The sequence below is a fragment of the Coloeus monedula genome (assembly GCF_965178545.1).
Source record: "Coloeus monedula genome assembly, chromosome: 7".
Classification (NCBI taxonomy): Eukaryota; Metazoa; Chordata; class Aves; order Passeriformes; family Corvidae; genus Coloeus; species Coloeus monedula.
Window position 1 is genome coordinate 343,910 of NC_138787.1, and position 24,885 is coordinate 368,794.

Below are 24,885 nucleotides of genomic sequence, written 5' to 3' on the forward strand. Positions count from 1 at the left end.
TGCTCCACCACCCACCTCAACCCCAGCCCTGGGAAGTGAGTGTCCCATCCCCTGGCCCTGGAGGCCAGAGATGCTTGCACACAGCTTGGGTACTGCAGTCCAGTCCTCCCTCCTCCCCAGGCATGGGAGATATGAACCAAACTTGCCAGCTGTGACAACGATCCCCCCTCAAAGCTTGCTAAAGTGTGAATATTTCACTCGAAGCATAGCACTAGGTTAGGATCATTGTGAGCTGGGCAAGTGCTCAACTGATGGATGAAAGAGAGAAGGAAATGAACAACAACAACAAAGAGCTAGCTAAAAAAAGCATAATCAGCCTTAAGAGACCAGGCTAGATCTTAGTGGTACAAAAGTCCTCATCCTGATTCTTTCTTGGCAAAAATACAGTGGGATGAGGTTGATATTTGTGTTCTGATGGCTTACTGCTAGGTGTGCTCGTGTTTTCCTGCTGTGGGGAAGGAAGGCAATCATGGGCAGCAAGGGAATTTGAGGCTAACAGAGAAGAGACACAGATGATGAAGCAGAGGGAGAAGGGAGGGGACTATGTACAGCCAGGCCGTGGCACTATGGTTATCTACATAGATGTAAATTCCTCAGGTTGGCCAAGAATACCATTAAAATTTTTTTTGCTTTGTTGGTTTTCCTTTTTAGGCGAGACAGAAGCAGCTATGGCCTTGGCAGAAACCCACCCAGATGCTCAGTCAACAGCTATCTTCCTGGACACAGTTTGGTAGAAGACACCACGCAGCAGAGAGGTGTAGTCAGGCACGCGGAAAAGGTGCCGCTCCCCATAGGCCACGTCGTAATCCGCGCTCTTCCCCGTGACCAGGACACGGATGTTTGGCTCGTTGGCTTGGCTGCCCACTGCCAGCACGTAGATCTCGATGTTAGCCTTCTGTGCGTCCTGCACAGCCCTCTCGATGGCCCTGGCAGTGATCCCTTGGGAGTGTCCATCAGAAAACACCAGCACCCTCTTCTTGGCCACGGCGCGGGCGGAGCGCCGGTACAGCTCTGTGATGAACTGCAGAGCAGAGTTCACGTCTGTGGCGTCGTTCATAAACTCCATGTTGTCAATGGCCTTGGCAATGACTGTGTAGTTGTACAGGAACTGAGCTTCCACTTTCTGCTGGTTCCGGCTGCTGTACTGCACCACCGAGATGCGCACAGAGTCGTCGGCGGGCTTGCTGGCCTCCAGGAACCGCCCTGCCAGCCGCTTCACAAACTTCTTGGTGGTCTCAAAGTTCTTGCTCCCCACACTGGTGGAGCTGTCCACCAGCAGCGTGATGTCTGCTGGCTCGGTGAAGGTGACTGCAAGGGGAAAGGTCCAGGGCTCGTTACACTTTGGCTCTCCTCCTGCCTCTTCCACAGAAAGCCGATGAAGTCACTGGCTGTCTCACAGGCTTCCTGCCTTGTCAGATTCAGGAAATCTCCACTCTTGCTAGCTTGCTTTCCCCTGCCCCAGTGCTGTCCTACACTTGTCCTTTCACCTGTTCAGTCCTTCTTTTACCTGATTTAGTATAGGCTGCATTCCCAGGCGTTTATTCGGCTGAGATAGTCTAGTGACTCTTGTTTAAATACAGTGGCTCTCCTTGCGTGTCTGGGGAACCACTTCATACTCCTCCTTGCCTCACTTCTTTCCATGGAAATTCTGAGGACTGAATATGCTGCTGACTTGGAGGTGAACTCCATTAAAACCCTCCCTGTACTCACTTTTCAAGCACCTTTCTCCAATATCCCTGCCATGAAGCTGATTTTGCTCATGCTCCCACCACTAGATAGTGGAAGCAGGTAATGAGGTCAGTTGCTAAAACCTGGGAAGGCCATGATCTTTCACAGACTCCTCTCTAGGTTTGAGATGCCAGAGAAACAACCACCTAGGGTTTTCCCCAGCTGCCTTGGGCTGGTGTGTATGTGTGTGTGAGAGACCCTGAGAGTGTCTGACAGATCTTGCTCACCTCTCCAGCCCAGGAACCTCCCCACTGCAAGAGCTGCCCAAGCCATGCGTCCCCACAAACACAAACTCCCACTTCCCCCAACACAGCACTCACAGCCCCTCAGTGTGACGTGAGGAGTCAATACTCACTTGGGCAGGTGTAGTCAGGACATTTCTTCTCTGTTAAGAAAATAAGAGAGATTAATGTCACCAGCTCACCCAGGAAAACCACTTGTCCCACAGAGCCACAGAAGGGACAGATGATCACCTGCAGAAGGTGAACACTCACCTTTGCCACCTGTGCAAAGGCTATAAACGTGCATGAACAACAGTGTGGACAGACACATCCTGCAGCAGGTGAGGACGTGGACCTGACTACCAAGTATTCTGAGACACGAGATGCCTTTGTCCTGTATTTGCCTAAATTTGATCTCTGTTCTCTTCCCTCACGCCTGCTTAAGAGCACGACTGCGGGGACACAAGGGAGAGCATCCTGCATCCCTCACCACCTTTGCCATTGCCTCCAGCCACTGCCTTTCACCCACCTTGGCAGACATATGAGGTGATGTTCTGCAAGAAGGTGTCATCCAGGAGCTCAGCATAGTTGTCCCTTTGAATGGACAGTCCCGGCCTGGTCGGTCTGCTTAAACAAGCGATGTCATTCAGGTGATCTGGATTTGGTGGGTTCCGGAAAATGTCACCTATCCCAAGGGAAACCACCTGTGGGGAAGTTCGAGTCCGTCACTGGATGCATTCATCATCTAATGCATTCCTAACTGTGGATGCCTGTCACTTTGTGGGAGTGCTTCTAGTGACACCTGTGTCCCCTGCCCTAGCCTTGTGTGGCAAGGACGTGGAGATGCCCAGACAGCCTGTGCCGTGCCGCACAGCTGCTGCATGGCAGGGCCCTGTGCCCTCACCGGGGTGACATCGCACAGGGAGTTGAGTGGGGTGGGGTCCCGCAGGGTGTCGGAGCGCCCGTCCGTGATGACGATGGCCACGCGCTTGTCGGACGTGAACCTCCGCAGCAGGTTGTCCTTGGTGAACTGCAGGGCCTCCCCAGTGTAGGTGCCCCCAGCGATCCACTGCAGGTTCTTGACTGCCCTGCAAGGACAGACACCAGTGAGCCTGCCAGCCCTGCCATGGGTACTGGAGGAGCCAGAACACGGCTTGCGAGCAGGCAGACGCCCCTGCATGGGGATTTGGGTGGAAAACTGGCAAGCCTCAGCATTTAGATCATTGCAGCTGCAGGAGCTGCTGGCCTGCAGATGTAGGATAGGGGGTGATAGGGGTCCCTGGGTCAGACCCCACAGACTCACTGCTTGAGTGCCCCAATGTTGTCGATGTTGGCATCCCCCATGGCCACCAGCTCCTGTGTGTTGTCATGGCTGTACTGCACAACACCCACACGGGACTCTCCAGGTTCAAACTGTGGGACAGAACAGAAACCAGTTAGGGGCAGATACCTCAGGGGAACCCAGAGGCTCAGAATCCAGCTGATGGTTTCTCCTGAATGCCTTCATGGCAGGCTCTGATGTTTCTCTTCTGCTTTATTCTAGGCAGGCAGAGCCACAACAGGAGTGGCTGCACATTGGGACCAATTTGGTGAGTCAGTAAGTGAAAGGAGACCGAAATCTAGATCTCACAGCTCAGTGGTCTCAACAGCAGCCATTGGACTCTCAGGCACATGGTGGAATTCTTGGGATTGTCCTGTGTGCAGAGTCAGCAGTTGGACCCAGTCCTTGGGTCCCTTCCAGCTCAGGGGATTCTATGGTTCCATGGGAAGATCTGTTTTCAAGACTCCTGGTTTTCCTCCAACACAGTGGTTTTGCTGCCCAGCTCTAGCTTTTCTGCTTATTACTAGCTCTTTGCCATCCAAAAAACCCCCACGTACGCCCACCACACAAGTATTCAGCAGCAGGTTGTGGTATCTTTATGGATTATGTGCTTTAGATGTGTCTGGATACACCTTCAGGAAAGTCTGGATTCCCAAAAGCCCTTCAAAATCACAGAGGTAAATAAAGCACACAGCAGGTTACCAGAGAACAGCAAGAAGGAGAGCAAGCATTTGTGTCCCTCTTCAGACTGAAAGACTCACTACGGGAACAGCATTGCTGGGTTTGGGCTGTAAGGGTAATTTGTAGTAGAGTGCTTAACTGGTGACCTAAACCCAAGTGTGGGGGCTGGACATCAGAGACTTCCAACACACTCCAGACACCTGAAGTGCTCATCAGAACAAGGCAGAGACTAAGACACTGATTGATCAGGCTGATTGAATGCTCGATGAGCCATCTGCTCTGGGACACGGAGGAAACAGTCTCTTTGCCCAGAAAGAGCGAAATGTTTATTTTGGAACAACAAACTGCTGTCTAATCTCCATCACTTTATGAATTTGGGAAGACCCACCTCCAGCTTGAAGTCAAGCCTGGTGGAGGCTTTTTGGAGTGGGGGCACCTCCCCATTTTCCTGCTCACAGTGAAAAGTAAGTGAGTGCACACAAGAATATCACAGCACTCAGCGGAAATCTCACCTTGACCCGCTCGTCCTTGCTCAGGCGGTCGATGACTTTGATGATGAAGTCCTTGGCAATCTGGAAGTTCTGCAGGCCAATGCTCTCCGAGCTGTCCAACACAAACAGGAGGTCGACGGGACCACAGGTGCACTCTGCAGCAAGGCACAGGAGCGGAGGGGCATGTTTTGCAGGGAGGCATTTCCAAAGGAAGCAGCTGATGCCTGCTGCAGCCCTGCCCAGCTGGGTGCCTGTGCCCCATCCACCCTCAAAGCACGGGGTAAAAGAATGCAGAAAAATAGCTGCATAGGAGACTTGAGAGCCAGTTTACAAATTCTTCCATGTGCATTTGCTCCCTAATAAGACATGTGGCACTTCCAGGCTGTGAGTACCCTTAAACCACCCAGTAGTTATTCCATAACCCATTTCCTCATAAGCCTTCTCACTTCTTCCATTCACCCAGCCCAGCAGGACAGAGGTGACACTGGTGGGCTGGAGGAGGCTGACTCAGCTTGCTCCCCTCTTTCTCATAGCTGAAGAAAATCATGTGCCCTTGGCTCTCCCTTCAAGCTTTTGGACTGCAAGCCCAACCTATCAGGGCAGCATCAGGGAAAAAAGCCCAGCACATTCCTCTGCTGACCAGCACAGGATTGGGAAGGAAGAGGACAGAGCTGGATCCACAGTGTGCCCAAAACAGACATCCCAACTGCAAAAAGGGTGGAGAAAATCCACCCTGCTGGCACAGGGCACCTTGACAACTGTTTTCCAGTTGCAGGACTGAGCCACATCAGCCTCTAATCCATGTGGCACCCTCAGGGAATGCTTCCTGCCCTCCCCTGCCTGGCTCATGCCTGGTTCTCTCTCACAGGCTGTCACTGCATCTCCACAGCAGAAGGCAAGGAGCAGGGAAAGGGAGGGGTGCAAGGAAGGAGAAGGACTAGCAAATGTTTGCAGAGCAACTTTGCCAAGTAACACTCACCGCAGCAAGCTAGAGGAAAAGGGAGAAAAAGAGAGAACATTAAAATGCTTGACAAAAGAGTTTTTCACACCCTAATCCAGACTGCAGGTTTGTGTCTCTGCAAACCCACAGACACCTGGCCTGGACAATCCAAGCTCATGGAGGTTTCCCTCCCACTCGAAATACCCAGATTCTCTCTTGTTTCAGGTTGTGATGCCCTGACCTGGACCACCATACACAGCAGAGCTCTGCTTCTGCACACGCTGATGCGTTCTTATTTAAATAAAAATAAAAGCTAAGTAAATCACCAGAGTGTAGAGCTCAAAGTCAGTTCCCCAAGTACCCTACGTCCTTCCAGCACTTCCTTACTGGCCATGGGCCAGAAATCCTCTGTAGCACATGTGCTGCTTCTCCCCATGGCAGGACAGCCCAAACCAGGCCCCCCTTTCCCAGGGGGGAATATTAGACCATGATATTTAGGAAAAAAAGAACATTGCAAAATGGGCCACTCAATTTTATACAACTTTGCTCATATTTTCCCTGCACAGAACTACAGGCAAACCAGTCTGCACCATGTACAAGTGAGACACAGTTGTACGAGCTACTCTAGAGATGGAGCTGGAGGCCCCTGGATCCAGGGGACTTAATTGTGACTCATGAAAAGGAGAGAGATGCCCATGGATGGCACTCCCCTCCCTGGGAACAGGGAAAAATCAGCTGCCTCCTCCTCAGCAAGGTACTGAGCAGGGTAGGAGGAGAGGTACAGGGATACTCACAGCACATCTTCATGATGATGTCCAAGATTTCACATTCCTGAAAACAGAGCAAAAGAAATGTTTGATTAACAGCAAAAGCAATGCACAGACCAGGCCAGCAAGCAGCACCCCAATCCTGTCCCACTCACATCTGGTCCTGGAGGCCCCACAGGTCCTGGTGGTCCCTGTTAGACAGAAACACAGAGGAGTTATGGGAGCAGTCAGTCCTATCTGTGGTGTACTCTGATAATACCTCGCAAAGCAATGCAGAATTGGGAAAAACCTCTTGGCTTCCCAGTTGCTGGCTCCTGCACTGGGCTGGGAACAGGGACATCTGCTTGTCTGCATGATGCCCTGGTGCTGCACAGAGGCAGGAGGAGGAGATCCACTTCCACATGTGTCATGCACACCGAGGAGGGAAGGCAGTGAGCACACACAATGTGTGCCATGGCTTGGTGTTGCTCCCAGAGCACCCAGGGGATGGATGGAGGGATGGATGGAGGGATGGATGGAGGGATGGATGGAGGGATGGATGGAGGGATGGATGGAGGGATGCCATTGGGGCCAGCCAGGGTCCTTACTTACCGGGGGACCTTCACGTCCCCTGTGGCCCTTTGCACCTTTGATGCCACTGGGCCCAGGGGTCAGGTTCTGGAATGAAAACAAAACCAAAACTCACAAATCTGTGTGTGTCAGGGGGCAGCACCTTTCCCTCCAGATGTCTGGTAAGCCCTGCTTCACCACTGAAGTGTTATCTGAGGTTGCTGTACCCAACTAAATGAGGACTTGGAAGGGACACTGGGGAAATCTTCCTCCATGGGGGAGCAATACAGCTCAGATCACCAGTGCCATCATCATCAGTGCCACCTGGAAGCATACAAAACCTTGCAGAGGTGATGCCTGCCTCAGCCTAACAAATGTGGAGGTTTGCCAGCTGTAGAACAACACACAATGAACACCAGGAGAGAGCTCCCCTTGCCATCCATCAGTCACTGCTCAGACATAGAGGGTGCTTGAAGATTTACAAAGTCAGATGGGCTCTGGCCCATCATTGCCCGAGGCTCCTGCACTGTGCTCAAGGGAGAGAGGAATCAGCATTACACAGGTTACTCACATCATTGCCAGGGTCACCAGCTTCTCCTTCATCACCTTTAGGTCCGACATAGCCTTTTGTTCCCTGAAAAACAGTATGGATGAGACTGCTGTGTGACTGGGTGCTGTTAGTGTGGTGAAGTTGGTGCTGGCATGTGGTGACCTTGTGACAGCTGGCTTGGGACAGGGGTGGAAAGCAGCACATGGGCTCCCCAGCACCAGATTTCAGTGCTCTTGATAGATCTTCTTAGGTGGCTTTCACTGCTACAGAATCATGGAATCGTTAGGTTGGAAAAGACCTCTAAGATCGAGTCCAACCATTAACCCAGCACTAAATCAAGCTCCCAGCATGGCATCATCCAGCTCCCTTGGGTGACACTCCCATCCCCAGACTCTGTCTCTGGGACTGCTTCAGAGAGCACCCAGCCCAGGCTGCTGCCCCTGGGTGTTACAGCCACAGCAGGACACTTCCACTGGAAACATCCACTGCAGGGAGAGGTGAGCAGAGGGAGAAGAGGGTTTTGGAGGAGCAGGTTGCTTCAGGGAGCCCATTCCACCGTGCAGCTAACGGAGAAGCTCCGAGTGCCAAACCACCACCAAGGGCAAATCCTGTGTGGCTGAGGAAGCAGCACACTTACATTAGTGCCAGGGTTGCCTCTGTCTCCTGGCTGCCCCTGGGGATGGAGAAAAGGAAGCATGTTAGGTTGGACAACTCGACATAATGGTATTACAGTTTCAAGGCAGCACAAGAAACTTACTGGGGCACCTGTGAATCCAATTGTGCCATTCCCAGGAGGACCATCCTCCCCCTGGAAAGGAAGGCAGACGTAGATGAGACAGAGAAAAGCGGACCCCTCAGATAGCACGGCAGCAGGATCCTGCTCTCCTCGGACAGTGTGCGTCCCCAGCAGCACCACTCACCCTTTCTCCCATCAGCCCAGGGTCTCCAGGCAGCCCAGGAGCTCCAGGCAATCCCTTTGGGCCCTGGAAGGGGCAGAAAAAGCAGTCAAGCATTGTACAATTATCACCTGAGCTGGGAAGACAATGCCTTCTGAGGCAACCAGTTACCAACATGACCCCACTGTGGAGGTCTTCTGTTTATACAAGAGCAATGTGAAAACTTAGATTAAATGTCAGGAAAAAGTTCTTTACTCAGAGGGTGGTGAGGCCCTGGCACAGGGTGCCCAGAGAAGCTGTAGCTGTCCCATCCCTGGCAGTATCCCAGGCCAGGTTGGACAGGGCTTGGAACAGCCTGGGATAGTGGAAGGTGTCCCTGCCCGCAGCAGGGGGTGGAATAGGATGAGCTTTAAGCCCTGTCCCAACCCAAACAGTTCTAGGATTTCTATGGAAGCCAACAGCTGTGCTTGGGGTTCCATTTGCTCCCTGCTCTGGGGATCAAACCTTGTGGCAGAATCAGGTAGCTGTCCCCAGAGAGCATCTACCCCAGCTCCTGTGATGGGAAGCTGTGTGGTTTGTGGTGCAGCTATAACCTCTCCAAGAAATGACCTGTGGGAGGTGGGGGAAGAGGCAATTGTGGCCTCAGGGACCCACGGGAACACCTTGATGTGTCTGCCAGGAAGCACTGGAGCCTGTACCAACGGGTTCAATAGGGTTCCAGTATCCATGGGATTTGGGGAAAGCCCTAAGGTGCAGCACCTCCTGCTCTTCCCTGCATCCCCTCCCCACAGAAGCGGTGATGAAGCAGCACTGACCTCACTGCCGGGGGGGCCGTCATCTCCCCTGTAGCCTTTGGGTCCTGGGGGTCCGGGCTCACCCTAGGGAAACACAAAGAGCTCTCTCAAGGGGGGGTGGCTCCTGCTGCCGCTCCTGCCCTGAGGCACTGGTCCCTTCATTTTGTGACTTGATGGGTGCAGGTGCCCATCAGTGAGTCAACTCCACCTCAGCCAGCCCAAGAAGGGACCTGTGGATGGGGGTTAATGCTGGTGGAGAAGTGCTTCAGGAGCTGTGCCTGGTGCCTCCTTTTCCTCCTGCCTCCCCACGTTTCCTTATGCCATTTTCTCTGCAAAACCCTGTGGGAGGCAGATCCCTGCTGAGCACGAACCAAACTAAAAAGCTTTCTGGGCCCAGGTGTGACATTGCAGGTACGGGCCGGACATCATGTGCTTTCAGTGGCAGCCGAGGCACCCGAAGCCATCCCTCTCCTTCAGAGCTCACCCCAGTAACAGAGGACCTGGTGGGAAGAGGACCAGGGAGGGCAGGCTGATGCTTTCCAGCATCAAAGCACAGCTGGGTGGCACAGTGGCATCTCATCGGCTGTGACAGAGGTGCCCCTGGAGGACAATCCTTGGTGCAAGCACATCACCCTGAGGGTGACACAAACCTCCCTGTGCTTCAAGGCTTGGACACGTCTGGGTCACAGCCAGGCTGGCTCTGGTGAGTTTCTGTCCTCAGGAGGCTGCAGAGCCCTGGCAGTGCGTGCTGGAAGAGACCAAAGCTGTCACTCTGCCACATCCCATCTGGGCAGTGGCTGCTTGTTCTGCCAGCTGCAGGGCTGGCCAGAGACAGCACGAGAGAGTAGAGGAGGCAGGAGGAGGGTTCTTTGCTCTGAGAGTTCCACAGACACCCAAGGGAGCCCCTCCACCTTCTCTCAGTGCCCACAGCCCTTTGCAGGGTTTGCTTTCCAGGAGGTGGGATATGATGGTGGACAATGGCTGGGTAGTGATGCCCTGGCCCACAGGCCCAAATGTTCAGGCAGCATTTTGTGTGGAGCTGGGTGTGCAACCAGCCCCCAGGCAAGGCAGAGGACAGAAGGAGGCAGAGAGCTGGTGCCAAACATCTGTGCACACCGTACGCACCCTTCTTCCAAGGAAAGGTGTCCTTAGGGGTGCAGAAATCCTACAATTGCACAGTGCAGAGCACTGAACTGCTCCGAGGCTTGTGACCTTATTTCTGCACAAAGGCCCAGAAGAGAGAAATCTTGGAAGGAGGGACAGGAACTTGTGATCCTTCACACCAGCCAAGGCTGGAGCCACGGCACTCATGGCTCATGCTGGCCCTTTATCCCCACTGCAGCAGCACAGCGCCAATCCCTCATGGCCCTGGAGGAGTTTACGATGGATGACGCAGGATTTGGGTCAGCAAATCTTGTCCACTGCTTCTCTGGGTGTGACAAGGACCCGACAGAAGGGATGGGCACCATGCCCAGGAAGAGAGAAGGGCCACCAAACCTGTCCATGAGGATCAGGGAGAGAGTGTGCTGGCCTTTAGCTTCTCTCGGATAGAAACGGGATGAAAAAGAGTCACAGGTTAGCAGCAGCGCTTTCCCCTTGCCAAGAGAAACACAGTCCAAGGTCCAGAGCTTGCAGATAACATGGCTTGAAAAATACTTGTGTTTGCCAAGGTCCCACTCTTACCCAAACCTAATTACGCATTTATTTTTAATTTGGCCAAACAAGAGCATTCTTCCTCAGCTCATGGAAAAATCATCCTCACTGCGCAACTGCTTTTCAAATCTCCCTGGAGGGGTGGGAATGCTGGGGCAGCCTCTGGCCTGGGGAGGCACTGGAGCTGCTTTTGTGATGCTTCCCTCTCTGACAGGGGTTTGACCCAAGTTCAGTGGTGGGGAGGGAAAACTGGTGTCCCATGGGCTCAGTGACAGCAGGGAGACCAGTCTTTCTCCTCTTCCTCCCCAACTGGAAAGGCTGGCTGGAAGCAGGATCTATCCCAGCCTGGCTCCCCACCAGGCTGGGACATGGCTGGTGCCACGTCAGGATATCCTCACCGACACAAGATGTCTCATTGACACCCCTGACTGATGTGAGCAGCTTCTGGCCCCAGGCCTGAACATTTTGTGCGTGGCTGCAGCTTGCTCTTGCCAGTTTCCAGTTCTGTCAGATGTGTTGACATCTGTTTCCATGGGATTGAGAAATGGTGTGCAGGTTGTTCTGCCCACAGCCCAGTACCCAAGTCTCCATTTTTTTAGCCCTGTTCATATCCTGGCTCCTCATAGAAATCCCTGCCCTTCTTCACCAGCTTTGCTTCCTGGTCTGGAAGATGCTGAGAAGCTGCCCCAAGATGCTGTGGCATCAGTTAAACCGCCTATCCCACTCTCCCTGGCATCCCAACCACTTCCATCTGGGATCCAGAAGGTTAAACCAAGCTCTTACCTGGTCGCCAGGTGGTCCGGGAGGTCCTTCCCGCCCTTGGTCACCAGGTGGTCCGGGCTCTCCCTGAAAGCACACACAGAGGGCATGAGAAGCACAAAGAGGAGCAGGCATGGGTGCAAAGGGACCTGTGTGCAATGGGGAGCAGGGGTGCAGCACCCACAGCGGGGTGGAAATGCAGTCATCCAAACAGGCAGGGGTTTGAGGCAGATTTGGGAACTGAGTAGGGAACTGTCAGAGATGCAGGGAAATTAAAGACAGGCTAGTGTGGCCACTTTGAATCCAAGAGGATAGCCCTAAGAGGGAGGCCTTGTGAAGCTTGCCTCTAGGGGACATTTTTCAGCCCATTTTGTGCCAGAAAAGCAAATGTCTGGAGAGATTCATCTTCTGCAGACACACAGACCTGGCCCTGGACCCAAGCCAGCCACACTCTGCACCCACGGCTGCTCTTCTGGAGCAGCTCCTGCCCTGGGCAGTCTGTATGGAGAGGAGCACAGCTTCCAGGATAGCAGCATCCTTCCTCCAGCCTGCCATCCCTATGGAGCTAAGGGGATTTCCATAGGAAATCATCTGAGTCACAGATGAAGAGAGAGACACCCTCACCTCTCACCGCCAGTGTTGTCCCTTCTCCTTTGTAACACTCAGAACCCTGAGCCAGGGCTGTTTGCAGAGAGCTGACAGCCAAGGAGGGCCCAGAAAACCTGAGTCTCGGTGGCTTTGCACCTCAGCAGTTCCCACAGAAGGAAATACCCCATGGACACGGCTCAGCTCCCTTTCACTGAACAGCCTTCCACCAGTCCAGCAGAGCTGCATCCCAGCAGGGCAGTGTGTCTGCCAAACCCAGGCAGGCTCTGCAGCACCTTCCCCCTCCAGACCCACCGCCAGGAGTGAGCAAGTGAGGGAGGCAGAGGAGAGGGGAATTTGGGGGAAGTGGTTGAGAGGATGGTGACCCAAAGCTGTTGTTTGCAACCTAGAAGCGTCCAGATGCATAAGCCAAACAGCAAATATAAAACACAACTTCCAAATGGCCCTGAGATGTTTCTGGCGAGGTTACACAGCCTCGTGCTTGGACTCAAAGTTGGAAGGAAGCAGCCCATCGTCTGCTGAACAATTTAACTGCAGACACTGGCGCGCCTTCATCTCCCGCACATCTGCCCCGCACACCCCGTGCGGCAGCCCTGACACTCCCAGAGCAGTAAACAGGAAGGGGGAGGCTGCCAGAAGCCCCCTGCCAGAGCTGCCCCTCCCCAAGGCAGGCCTCTCCCCCCCGCTCCAAGCTGGTGCTGGGTCCCAGCTGTCCTCGCTGCAGGGACAGGAGATGAGTTCTGTGACGGTGGATGGGGACATGGGATGCTGCTGTGGAATGCCCTGGCTCCCACCATCCCCACCCCGCGCAGAGCACCCCTTGCCCCTCCCTCCCTGTGAGGTGTGGCATGGCTGTCGCTTGCCACATGTTTGTCCTGGCCTGCTGAGGGCTCCTGCCTGTCCCTCCCACGATCACGCTCAATGACTCACCCCAGCAGGCTGGAAACATACTTTCCTAGTGACTCCCACTCAAAAGGGGAGGGAAGAGTGTCCCCCCTTCCATCTGCACCCACTCATGCTGCTCTGCTGCTGATGGCACCTGTACCCTCCTGCCTGAGCCACTGGTAGCCCACACAGCCCCTGAGCACCCAGAGGAGGACACCTTCATTCTTTCCTCTCCATTAACTAGTTTTCCAGCTGTGAGGAAGGAATTGACAGCTGTTCACCTGCTCTTGGCTTGCTGGGCATGCTCTCCTCTGGGTTTTGGCTGTTTGGTGATTACCTGCCAGCATAAAGGGGCAGTTTCTCGGGGACTACAGCAGGTCCCTCCCAAACTGGCAGGTCAAGGCACTGAGCTTGCCTGCTGGCCCACAGGCTGCTGGAGTTAGCCCCTGGACACCTCTTCCCAGCCCCTGGCTTCCAAGCATGCCCCTGCTTGCAAGCAGATGCTGAAGGCCGCCCTGCGGGTGCAGTTACCAGCTCTCCTCTCGGCCCGCGGTCACCCGGCGAGCCCGGGGCTCCTCTCTCTCCATTGGTGCCCTGCAAAGAGAGGGTGGCATCACTAAGTCAGAGCCTGCTCCCAAGCAGGGCAAAGCCCTCCCTCACTGCCCACCTCTGAGCAGGCTCAGCCCCAGGCCCCCTCCCCTCCTCTTCCAGAGGGTACCAGCCCCAGCCTGTGCCCTGGTGGGATGCCTGGCAGAGGTGCCCTCACTTACCCGTTCTCCAGGAGGACCATCCTCACCTGGAGCACCCTGTGGAGAAACAAGAGGGGTGGTCAGGGGGTGGGGATGGCCAGCAAGCACACACAGGGGCATCACAGGCAGAGAACTCACCTCGTCACCAGTCTCTCCTGCTGGTCCAGGCTCACCCTGGTTCCCAGGAGCGCCCTGCAAGGCACAGGGAGGCAAACGAGAAGTCAGACAATTTTGGAGCAAAGCCCTGAACGCCTGCAGAGCTTTGGGCAAGCTCTGCTTCAAAGCCCAGGCTGGAGCAGGGGTCCTCTCCCTCTCACAGAGGGCAGAGGATGTTCAGACACTTCTTCACCCACCTTCTCTCCAGGGTTGCCAGGAATCCCCTGTCGGCCAGGCTTTCCGTCATTCCCAGGCTCCCCCTTCACAAGAACACAAGGCGCTATTACCAAGACTGCATCCAGCAGTGGATTTCAGCTCCCACCGCACAGAGGCTCTCAGGAGCCCCAGTGCACCCCAAGCCTCTTTCAGGGCTGTGGTGTTTCCCCATCCCAGCAGATCCCTCCCTACTCCACTCCCAGTGAAAGCCACCCTTTCACAGCACTCGCCTGATATCTCAGGGATGGTTATGCCAGGCTTGTGGGCACCCACGAGCCTTGGGCACCCTGTGGGTGATGGGGGCCATCTTCTAGTGAAGAGGCCAGGCTGGACAGGGCTTGGAGCAAGCTGGTCTAGTGGAAGGCAGCCCTGCCCATGGCAGGGGGTGGAATGAGCTGAATTTACAGTCCCTTCCCATCCAAGCCATTCTGATTCTGTGAGAGGCTTGCCCCAAGCAGTGCAAGGAATTTCTACCTCTCCCTCCGGCAGAAGAGGGGTCCCAGCATCCCTCCTCTGCATGAGGCTGGGCAGAGCAACTCACCTTTGCTCCCTTGGGTCCAAAAGCACCGGGATCTCCCTTTGGTCCGGGTGGGCCTTGAGCTCCCTGTTGAAATTTAAGGCAGCATCACTGAACCCCAAGCTGGTGACACCATCTGCAGGAAACTGGGCATGGACTGAGCATCCCAGCAGCCTGGCAGGCAGCTCCCCATTGGGATGGGCAGGAGGGACACGGCCAGAAGGGACTCCTGCACCATGGAGCCATGCAAGCAATGCTGCACCCACATTGCTGAAACACTTCTGAAGCTCAGAGGAAAACGGCAGAAAAGGCGGCTTTGGGCTGCTGTGGCTGGACCACAGTGACACTGGTGCCACCACAAATGTGTCATCCTGGGAGCATGGAGAAAGCAGGGAAACTGGAGAAATGCAATGCCGGGATAATGTTTTCCAGTGCTGCATCCCAGGCAGCCCTGGGCAGTGGGAGACAGCTTCCAGGCAAGGACGAGGCAGACTGCCCCAGGGTCACCCCCGAGGTGCCATACCTGGGATAAGCATTGCACATTTCCAAGCAATTCCCTGTTTCCACACACCATCATGGCAGAGCTGTTCATTTGCATGCAAGGGGCACCCACAGGGCACCTACGTCGAATCCAGGTGAGCCTTTGCAGCCAGGTAATCCGGGGTATCCAGCTTCACCCTGTCAGCCAGACAAAGCAGGGGTTCCCAATGAGTGACACTCACGGGAAGATGCCATCCCTCATCACAGACCCCTGGAAGGTACATTCCAGCCCCATCCCTGGCTGGCAGATGGATGGCCCTGCAGGGAGAGAGCTCCACTGCCCCACAGGCTTCATCCCCAGACCCCACAAAGGTTTTGGAGGGGCAAAAGCCAGGGTGCTCAGGCCGAGCAAAGTGCCCTGGAGCAGAGATTTACCTTCATGCCATCGATGCCATCGATTCCACGCCTGCCTTTCTCACCCTGAAACAGAGAACAAGGACCATGAAGTGATTCCCAAATTCCCAGTGCCTCCCAGACGTCAAACAGAGAAAAATGGTGCAAAAGCAGAGGCTGACCTTGGCTCCTTTGGCTCCTCTTGAGCCCTGCAGAGGGAAGGAGAGAGGTGTCAGACCCCCATGCAGAGCAGATCTGTCCCCCCAACACAGGGCAGTCCCCAAACCAGCTCAGTCTGAGGGTGCGGGCATTCACCACTCCTCTGCACACCACTGGACCCTGCTGGATCCCCGCCCCTGGCTCAGGCAGGGCCAGCAGGAGGGATGGATGCAGGGGCACACAGCGGACCCCAACACCACACAGGTGCAGGGCCAGCCCAGGACAACCACGCAGGGGGACACAGGGATCTCCCCCAAACATCCCTGCTGTCCTCACCTTCTCTCCTCGGCTTCCTTTGTCACCCTAGAGAGGAAAGGAGAGAGGCAAATGGGAGAGTGAGAACACTTGCAGAACCAAGCCTGTAGCCCACCTCTGAACCACCTCTGTGAGCCGGCAGCCCCACATACCTTCATCCCTTGGTAGCCAGCAGGTCCCATGTCTCCTGGCCTGCCCTGGAGGACAGAAACACAGTGTTACGGGGGCAGATAGAGTCACCACCATGGGACAGCATCCCCCCAGATTCCTGATGTGGGGCTCAGCTGCCGTCCTCTCCCACAGGAGCCTCTCCCATAACTCTGCTCCTTGTTTTCCTGGTCTGGGAGCACGGGATCATTGTGGAGGGCCAAGAGGACCTGCCTCCACTTCCACCATCTCCAGCTCTTCATGCAGGTGAGGGAAACTGGGCGCTTGGGGACACATCACTTGGGATGAAAGGGAAGGGCAGAAAACCCTTGGGAAGGAAGAACATGGCATGGGGTTTCCAGTGTGGGAGTGCGCAAGATGGGTAACTGCACACTCACGTGTGTGGGAGAAACCTGCCTCCCAAAAATAAGTGTGCCTAGTAAAATAAAAGAGGGAGGAGGAGGGAAACGGTTCCCTCATGCTCTTAGGTTATTTACAAAGGCTTCCCTGTAACACTGCTGTGCTTGTTGTGTCACAGGACGCGGGAGGGAGCCCAGAGTCCAGCCCTGGGCTGGCACACATGAGTCAGAGACGTGTCCTGCAGGAGGGATGGCTATTTTGGGTGAGGAACAAGGAAGCCTTGTAGCAAGAGGAGGAGCCACCTCACTGCACACCGTGACTGCACACCCCATGGAAACAGGGCGATGCTGGTGAGGATGCGCCTGAGAGGTCTGGCCAGAAGCAGCCAAAAAACAGCCCCTGTGCAGAGTCACCAGGGCTGGTCCTTCACTTACTGGGTCTCCAGCCTCTCCTTTCTGGCCGGGAAGACCTGGCTTGCCTCGTTCTCCCTGCAATACAGGACAGAAACACAGTTAGTTCATCATCCCCAGGAATAGAACGATGAGCTGTTGAAAGGAGAGCAGGGAAGATGGGAGCAGAAATGCTCCATGGATATGGGGAACATGCTGGCCACACGGGAGCATGGTGTGGGTCCACACCCCACAGGTGATCTTGGAGGCCTTTTCCAACTTTCATGGTTCTCTGATAATGATTCCAGGTCTCTGAGCACCCCCAGTGAGCCCATCCCACTGCCCCAGTCCTCCAGCACAGCCACAACCAGCCCCTCACCTCATGGCCTGGGTCACCAGCAGGTCCAGGGGGCCCTCGGGGAGGCTGCAGGAAAGAGGTATGGGTTAGACCAGCCCGAGGCACAGCCCGGGACCGCAGGGATAAGAGGGAAGGGGACAGGGCCCTCAAAAGCCTGACTCACCTGGCACTCGAAGGAGCAGCACTGCACAGAAGGAAGGAGAAAACAGCATTAGAGGAGGGGGCAGCAGCAGGGTCAGGCTGCACCCCACTTGGGGGGGGCTTCCCAGGCTGGCAGGGGCTGCCTGCAGGGCAGAGCTGTGCCAGCAAGCCCCCCTTAGCCATGGGTCAGCCACAGGAGACAGGCTCAGTCACAGGGGGACACTCACCAATTGCTCCGTGTTCAGTTTCTGCAAGACAAGAAAGCAAAGAGAAGGGGTTTGAGAGGGACGGCTGGGCCTGGGGAGGGGGCGGCCTGGGGAGGGGGCGGGCAGTGCTCACTATCATGTCGATGATGGTGTTGATGGTCTCCTCCACATCGATCTCCCGGGTGGGCTTCAGGCTGGTGGCGGTGAAGTTGCGGCGGTAGGCGTGGTCCGTGGCGATGATGTTCAGCCGCTGGTCCTGGGGGCGGGGAGGGCAGAGTGAGACCTGCGGGCACCTGTGCATGCTCTGAGTGCCCCTCCCTCATCACACGGGGGGTCCCAAGGTCCCACTGGGGACACCCTGCTGGGAGCATCCCTGCTGTGTGGTCCCTACCAGGTGGTTGGGGGAGATGGCAACGGAGAACACTTTGATCCCCAAGAGTTTGGCTTCGTTGGCAGCATCATCCAGGCCCCCACAGGGCTCCTTGTAACCTTCCAAGGGGTGTCCATCAGTCACCACGATCAGGTATTTATTCTCCTTGTGATGGGAACCCCTGGAAGGGTTTAAACGCAGGATTTAACGTTGAAAGGATTTAGCTGGTTGGGACACCTGGGGACACTGGCCCCAGACAGTGCCCCAGCCCGTGGTGAGGGCGTGCTCATCCCAGCAAAGCTGGGGCAAACTGCCACCCCCGTGCCTATGCTGTGACCTCTTTTCCCAGCCTGGGACAGCTCTGCACAATGCACAGGGATGTCCTAACCTGGAAGCTCCCACCCTCCACCCGCCAGAGCCACACCACCCGCAGCCCGCTCTGCCCGGTGCGGCCCCGCTGCCTGACCCGATGAGCAGCTCCTCGATGCCACGCTTTATGGCGCAGTCGGTGTAGGTGCCCTTCCCGATGTAGTTGATGGATGACACGCGGTTCTTCAGCTCGCTCTGCCCGCTGGGCATCGGTGTCAGGCCCTTGATGAGCACCACCTCGTCGCTGTAGTGCAGCGCTCCCGCGTTCCACACCAGGTTGCGGTCGCAGCGGTAGTACCTGCGTGGACACACCAGGGCACGGCGTTCACTTCGCTTGCACCAGCATAGAAAATGCAAAATAGCGATTTGCCAGGGCTCCCTGCTCTCCTGCAAAGCTGGGACATGCTTCCTATGGAAAGCACAGCATGGGGCCCCAGAGCAGCTTGTCCCGAGTGTGGAAGGGCAAAGCGGGTGGGCATCTGCAGGGATCAAACAGCTTGGCAAACAGGCTTCTGGAAGAGGTGCCAGGGGCTGGAGCTGGGCAGGAGGTGCTGAGCCAGACACCCAGGTGTGCATGTGCAAGGCAGGTGGCCACTGAAACACTGCACACAGCGGTTCTCCACCGCCAGATGTGTTAAAATCAGAGAGGGATGCCTCCCTTGGAAGGATGCTCTGGCTTGGGGAAGGATGAGTGTGTGTGTGTGCTGAAGCCCTGTCCTGTGCACTGACACACCCAACACCTGTGACTCTCTGAGACAGGGTCATCACCTGTGCTTTGGCCACTGCCCCAGAAAAGGTCCTGTCAGGATATGGGTCCAATCCCAAAGGGATATGGTTTCTTTTTCAGGAAGCAGGGCCAATCCCAAGGCAGTGGTGTTGCACATCTTCTCTCCACCCAGCAGGACCTTTCCCAAAGCCACCTGAGCCTGCTGTTCCCTCCATCCCACTGCAGGCAGTTGCCTCTGGACTGAGCCCAGAGCTGTGCACAGGGGAGAGGGATGCTGCACTGACGGAGGCCTGGCAGGCTGTTCCCAAGCACAAGGCTCACTCAAAGCCTTGTGAGATAACTCTCCTGCCTGGGCAATGGGCAGGTGAGCTGATAACTCCCTCCTGCCCATCTGAGATAGGGCATTGCCCTTCCAGCTGGTGCAGCAGTGGGACATCCCTATGGTGTCTCTCTGGGCACCAGCACACACCTCCTGCAGCAAGATTCATGGTGCCCCAGGACTTGTGATGCTCCTGTGCATCCCTGGATCTCCTGCCCACAGGCAAGCCCAGCACCACCCCCTCTGGGATCTGGGAGCCTTTGTGCTCCTGGGCATCCCTGGGTGGCCTCTCCTTGGGAAAGCCAGGGTCAGACCTGGGCTAGCGGCTGCAGAGATGGGTGAGGAGGAGGCAGATACAGATCTGGGGAATGGGGCAGGTAAGGGGCACCCAAAGCTGGGGTACACCAGTGGCAAGGGGGGTTTGCTCTGCAGGGTGCCTGTGAGTGCAGGGTTTAACCCCAGAGGTGTCCTGCTGCCACCCACGCACCCGGCTGGTTCTGGGCCTGAGCACAGGGACCAGCATCGCTTCGGCACCGCACAGCAACCACACGGCCACCCGGAGGGGGTGGGGTTGGGCTGACGGGTCTGCCACTCCAGCAGTTCCTGTCCTTCCCGAGGGTGGGTGCAGGCAGCCCTGCTAAAGCCACGCTGCTGCTGTCAGCACAGAGCCAAAACAAAGCAGCCGAGGGCCGGGAGAGGGAGGAGAGCATCCCATCCCCCTCCCCAGCATCCCTGCTTTCCTTCTTTCCTTCTGTAGACAGACACGCAGGGGGATCTCAGCATCCCACCCGGCAGCAAGCTCCATCCCTAAAGCAGCCCAGATAAACCCCGGGGGAATGTACCTCTGGGTCAGCTTATCAATGAACCGGTTGGTGAAATCTTTCACTTGGGTAACCAGGTCCCCAAAGGGCTTCACCCTCAGGGCAACGCTCTCTGAGGTGTCCAGGACGAAGAACAGGTCCACAGGGCAGTCTGGGAAGAAGCGGAGAGGCAGGAATTGGCCGGCGCTCCTGCTGCATCGCCTCCCCGCCCCAGGCTTCCCGCGCTGCCCACCCAGTTTCCCTCCTAGCAGGCTCCTGGGATCTGGGCTAAGGGGAATGCTTTCACATCCTAACCCCCTTGGCATCAAGAGTAAGCAAGATCACTTTTTCAGAAGTCATAATTTTGTGGCATTGAACACTTTCCTACGCTTTCTTCCCCATTTCCATTCAAAGGATATCTTTGCAAGACCTATACTACTTATTATACCAAGTAACATGCAGCTGCAGGAACCACTCAGAAAAATGAAGCCATTTTAGCAATTAATGCAATAAGAAAGTAAAAATTTTCTGACACATACTGTGAAAAGTATAATTTTAAGAAAGAGCAACAACAAAAACTTCCCTTAAGAGCCAGCGTCAAGCCCAGAATAATTCAGAAAGCTGGACTGGTATCAGCTGTTATCCCCCTCTCCTGCATCCCACTGCTACTGGTAACTCCTGACCAGACAGAACCAAGGAAAAAGAGCCAAAAACCACGAAAATGGGTATTTCTCGCAGATCCTCTCTAATCCTACACCGCTCTCCTCAGTGAGCCCAAACGTCCCGACAAATCTGTGGTGTGTCAGCAGTGGAGGCATCCGCCCCGGAGGGAAACAGCAGTCAGGCTTCTGTGCTGATCCCAGGAAGGAAAACCACCCTGGAAAGCATTCCAGGCTTACCTTCTGCACTTGAGACCTGGGTGATGATTTCTGGGCGCTGAGCACATGAGCCCCCCCACAGGAAGCCGGCCGGGAGCAGCAGAGTGAGCAGAAAGTCTCGCAGCCTCATGTTTCTTGGTTCAGATTACCATCGAGCCGGATCCAAGGAAAAAAGCAGGGAAGGAGAACCCAGCAGCTGAGCGAGGCCACGGTCCGGAGGCAGGAGTCGCTGAAGATTTTTTTTTACCGCTTTCCCCTTGGTTTCCGTGGGAGGAAGAGAAGGCAGGAGGGTAAGGGTGAGGAGGAGACTTCTCCAGCCCGAGGACGGAGGGAGGGATCAGGGGCTGTCAGCTGTGAGTCAAACTTAGGAAGCTTTTCTCCTTACCCTTTTTATGGAGGTCACTGTACCTGCGATGGCAGCCTAGCCACCAATGCCTGGGACCTCCACAAGCCTCGCAGGGAGCCCTGGAGCAGCCCGTGCCCAGCGTTGGGGCTCAGCCTGCTCGCTGGGGCTGGGGGCTTGGGGCACCTGACAGCGCTCTCCTCTCAGCTCCTGGGCCAAGGAGGCTGGGCCAGGGGGACAGGCATTCCCATCACGTCCCAACCTGCACGAGAGCTGGTCCGGGTTGTCCCATGGGAGTCCCCACCACACAGCAGAGCTGAAGCTGTCCCAGGCACAGGGGCACCATGGAGGCACAACATTTTCAGAGAAGCGCTTTCTTCCCTGACTTTCAGGGCTTTCTGCTCAAAACAGGAGAGCCTTGTTCCTGAGGAGTAACCCACAGCAACACCCCAGACTGGGAACAACCCTTCTCACCAGGGCCATGCTCAGAGCAGTGAGCCAGGAACAGGGTCAAAGCTGTCAAGGCCAGGAGGTAAAGCAGGAGCACTAAGGGATATCTAGAGATGAGCATCTTCCCACTCTGTAAGATGGCAGGAAAGCCTGAGGACCTCTACAGCAAGGCACCCCAAGGTGGTATTGACCATCTGCTCTTTATGGCCAGAACTGGAGACAGTCCTGGAGAAGTCCCAGGTCCTGCTAAACCCCCCATCACGGTGGGAGCATTAACTGCTATGGGGGGGGAGAGGTGAAATCTCTGAGGACTGACCCCCATACAGCTGCAGCTGTAACTTGCCCCCAAAAGCTGTCATTAAATAAAAAGTCGATGGCTCCAAAGAGCAAAGAGGCGACAGCACAAACCCATCTGGCACAAACTGTTTACACCCAGGCTGGTGGCACGAAGGCAGCAGAGACCTGGCACGCTGTGGGACCATGCAGGGCTGCTGCCAGCTCTGTCACCCTGCCTGTCATCTGACAGCAGCTTTGTGTGGATGGTCAGCAGGAAATGTTGCAGGTTTGGTTGTTGAAGGTGTCCCAAGTTGAGACAACTCAAAAGAACCCAGAAGCTCCACCGATGACAAGTTACAACAGTGGAGGAGCCTGTCCACTCTGTCAAGGCAAATGCATCAAATAATGACTCTTTGGATAAACAGCATCCAAAAACAGTGGAAAATAATCTGCAGACTGCACTGAACTGAAACCTCGTGAACCCAAAATTCTGTGCACCCTTTTTCCGCTCCAACGCGGATTTACAGAATCACAGAATAAGCTGAGTTGGAAGGGACTGTCAAGGATCATCGAGTGCAACGCACCGCCCCGGCACTGCGGTGTGTGGGCTCTGCTGCACAGGGGGCACCAGGAGATGAGGACGCTGCAAGGCAAATTTTCACAACATCTCAAACCTACAGAAGATGCTCTCCCAGAGAACAAGCATGCCCAGAGACAAGTCCTGCTGCCTGAAACTTCATGGGGATCAGACCTGATCTGGCTTTCCAACACACCTCCTCAGGCTCCCACAAGGGAACTGCTGTCCTGGGATTTTGAAAACCAGCCAGCAGCTTCCAGAAAGGGGTTTCTGGGAAGGGACCTGTCTTCATGCATCAGCTCAGCAGAGTAATTTCCTCTTAGCTTTCTCTCTTCCCTTCCCTCACAGGGGATTATCCCAAGCAGAAGAAGAGCTGACCTCCCGCTCCCTGCGGGCAAGGAAAAGCAAACCCATCTCAGGAGCAGCTCCACAGAGCTGGAGCAAGCTGGAGGCCAGCTGGCTGTGTCAGCAAAGACTTAATGATCGTGGTATGGCCTGTGCAAGGCGCCTGCTGACCGAACGAGGCTCCGAGCAGCTGCAGCCTGTCAGGCCCCGTGTGCCCTTGGGGAACTCCTCCCACCCCGCTGGGGACCCCAGTTCCTGCCTGGAACTCCGCCTGGCCGCCCCAGGGCTGTCATCAGGAGCGATGTCCCAGGAGCATCTGACCAGACCGCTGGATTGGAGCAGTGTCCAGCGTTTTCAATCATTGCCTTTTCCAGGTCTGTGGTGCTAAACCACAGCCAGCAGTGTCCCCAGGACATTGAACAGCCATTTCCTTGGAAAAGTCTGGACTAGTTTTGCAGGAAAAAACCCCCATTCCCAAGTCACTGGGACTAGCAGCACGCCACCGTGTCTCGAAATCCAAGGACACGTGCCTGTGAAGGATGTCCCCTTTCCCTTCAGATGAGGCCAGGGAAATGGAGCCCTTTGGCACTGTCTTCCCCGCAGGAGCAGGAGATCTCCTCCATCTATCAGCCTCCCTCGGGAGTGCCATGAAGACAGGCAAGGGAAGTGCCAAAGTTCCCCAGGGAATGGGTGTTCCCCTTCCCCAGTCTCAGCCCACAGCACTGCAATAAACTTCCAGTCCAATTCCAGGCCAGCCTGGGTGCTGGGGGAAAAAAAACAAAGTGCACTTGGGACAGAATTTTTGCTTTTTCTTCTCCCAGATATTGAGAAAATAATGAGTTTGCTCTGTTTTTCTGATATTAACTCTTTGGTGTAACCTTTTCTTCCCTTTAATCAAGTCCACTTGGAAATGGAAAATTGTGCTTTCATAGGAAATATGGAAAGAAGCTCAAATTAATTCCCATGGGAAAAGCCAGGAGTGAACCTGGTGCCTTAAGAGGCCTCCTAGACATGGACTGGACAGAAGTAAAAGAATAAAGGCAGGTATTTATTTGAAAGGCCTTCAAAGGTACACCCTGGGGGCCAGAGGCTACTGCCAAGATGGACAACAAGTCACGAGTTCTCCACACTTTTATAGGTTTTGTTCATTTACATATCAGGGTTAATTCTCCAATTAAAGCTTCCGTTCAATGATGTATTTTCCCCTCCGCTTGCCCCCCTTAGAAGCTCTTTGGTTTATACTTTTTGGGCCTAGGATGGTCTGGGTGTCCTTGGAGAGCAGGCCCGAAGAGGCTTTGTTATGTCTGCCTGGCATGAGAGAGCAGAAATTACCAGGCTACAAGGAACTTCAGAGTCACACACTAAGCAGTACAGGATTTGAAAAACACAAAGGTCAAGATCTAAGGCATCAAACCCATCAGCACACACAGAACCAAAGGGTGCTTTGGAAAGCAGGGAAGGGCCGAGTGCCAGGTTGCAGCTGGGGCGACTTTGTCCCCTGACATGGTGCCGGGAAATGCCACAGTTAGGGAGCACTGAAATGTCCCTGGCTGTAACCACACCAGGCCCCTGCCAGCTGCCTGCACCATCTTTGTCACCTTCCCCCCACTCCTGGGGACGTGGGCATCCAGTGATGGAAATGTTTGGGACAGTGGATGTTTCCCTGTGCCTGGTTACCGGGGGCTGCACCTCCCCGAGGTGTCCTCCCCACCTCCTGCCACAGGAGCAGCCATGGTGCGAGCCCAGTGCTGCACCAACCACAAACCCCACTGGAAAGAATGTGGCTTGTGGTGCTTCTGCACATGATACTTCAACTTCCCACAGGGGATCTCTGCAGGAGGAGGCAGCAGAGAAACCCCTCTGAGCAGGAAAACACCACCTCTCCCAGAGGGACCTCGGGAGAATCCCACCGTGGTGCAGAGCGGGCCTAGGCAGAGCCAGAGGAGGGTCTGGCATCCATCCACCTGCAAAAACACCCAGTGGAAGAGGCAGCCCATCTTCCAA

At 55.3% G+C, this 24,885-nt stretch overlaps 1 protein-coding gene across 1 annotated transcript; it reads right to left on the reverse strand.

Annotated features, from left to right (window-relative positions):
• Window positions 1-697: 697 nt before the first annotated feature.
• On the reverse strand, window positions 698-21,050 carry COL6A1 (collagen type VI alpha 1 chain; the record flags this gene model as incomplete). The annotated part of the gene is made up of 35 exons (XM_082284962.1): window positions 20,912-21,050; window positions 20,055-20,184; window positions 18,264-18,464; window positions 17,819-17,978; window positions 17,561-17,683; window positions 17,449-17,469; window positions 17,244-17,264; window positions 17,102-17,146; window positions 16,768-16,821; window positions 15,979-16,023; window positions 15,848-15,874; window positions 15,535-15,561; window positions 15,395-15,439; window positions 15,104-15,157; window positions 14,504-14,566; window positions 13,944-14,006; window positions 13,729-13,782; window positions 13,612-13,647; window positions 13,373-13,435; window positions 11,375-11,437; window positions 8,960-9,022; window positions 8,169-8,231; window positions 8,006-8,056; window positions 7,886-7,921; window positions 7,270-7,332; window positions 6,741-6,806; window positions 6,305-6,340; window positions 6,177-6,213; window positions 5,422-5,430; window positions 4,464-4,597; window positions 3,253-3,362; window positions 2,854-3,037; window positions 2,479-2,653; window positions 2,084-2,113; window positions 698-1,308 (listed from the first exon to the last, which is right to left on the reverse strand). The coding sequence occupies exons 1-35, from the start codon at window positions 21,018-21,020 to the stop codon at window positions 698-700; spliced, it is 3,072 nt and encodes a 1,023-aa protein (XP_082141088.1). The 5' UTR covers window positions 21,021-21,050.
• Between the last annotated feature and the right edge of the window lie 3,835 nt (window positions 21,051-24,885).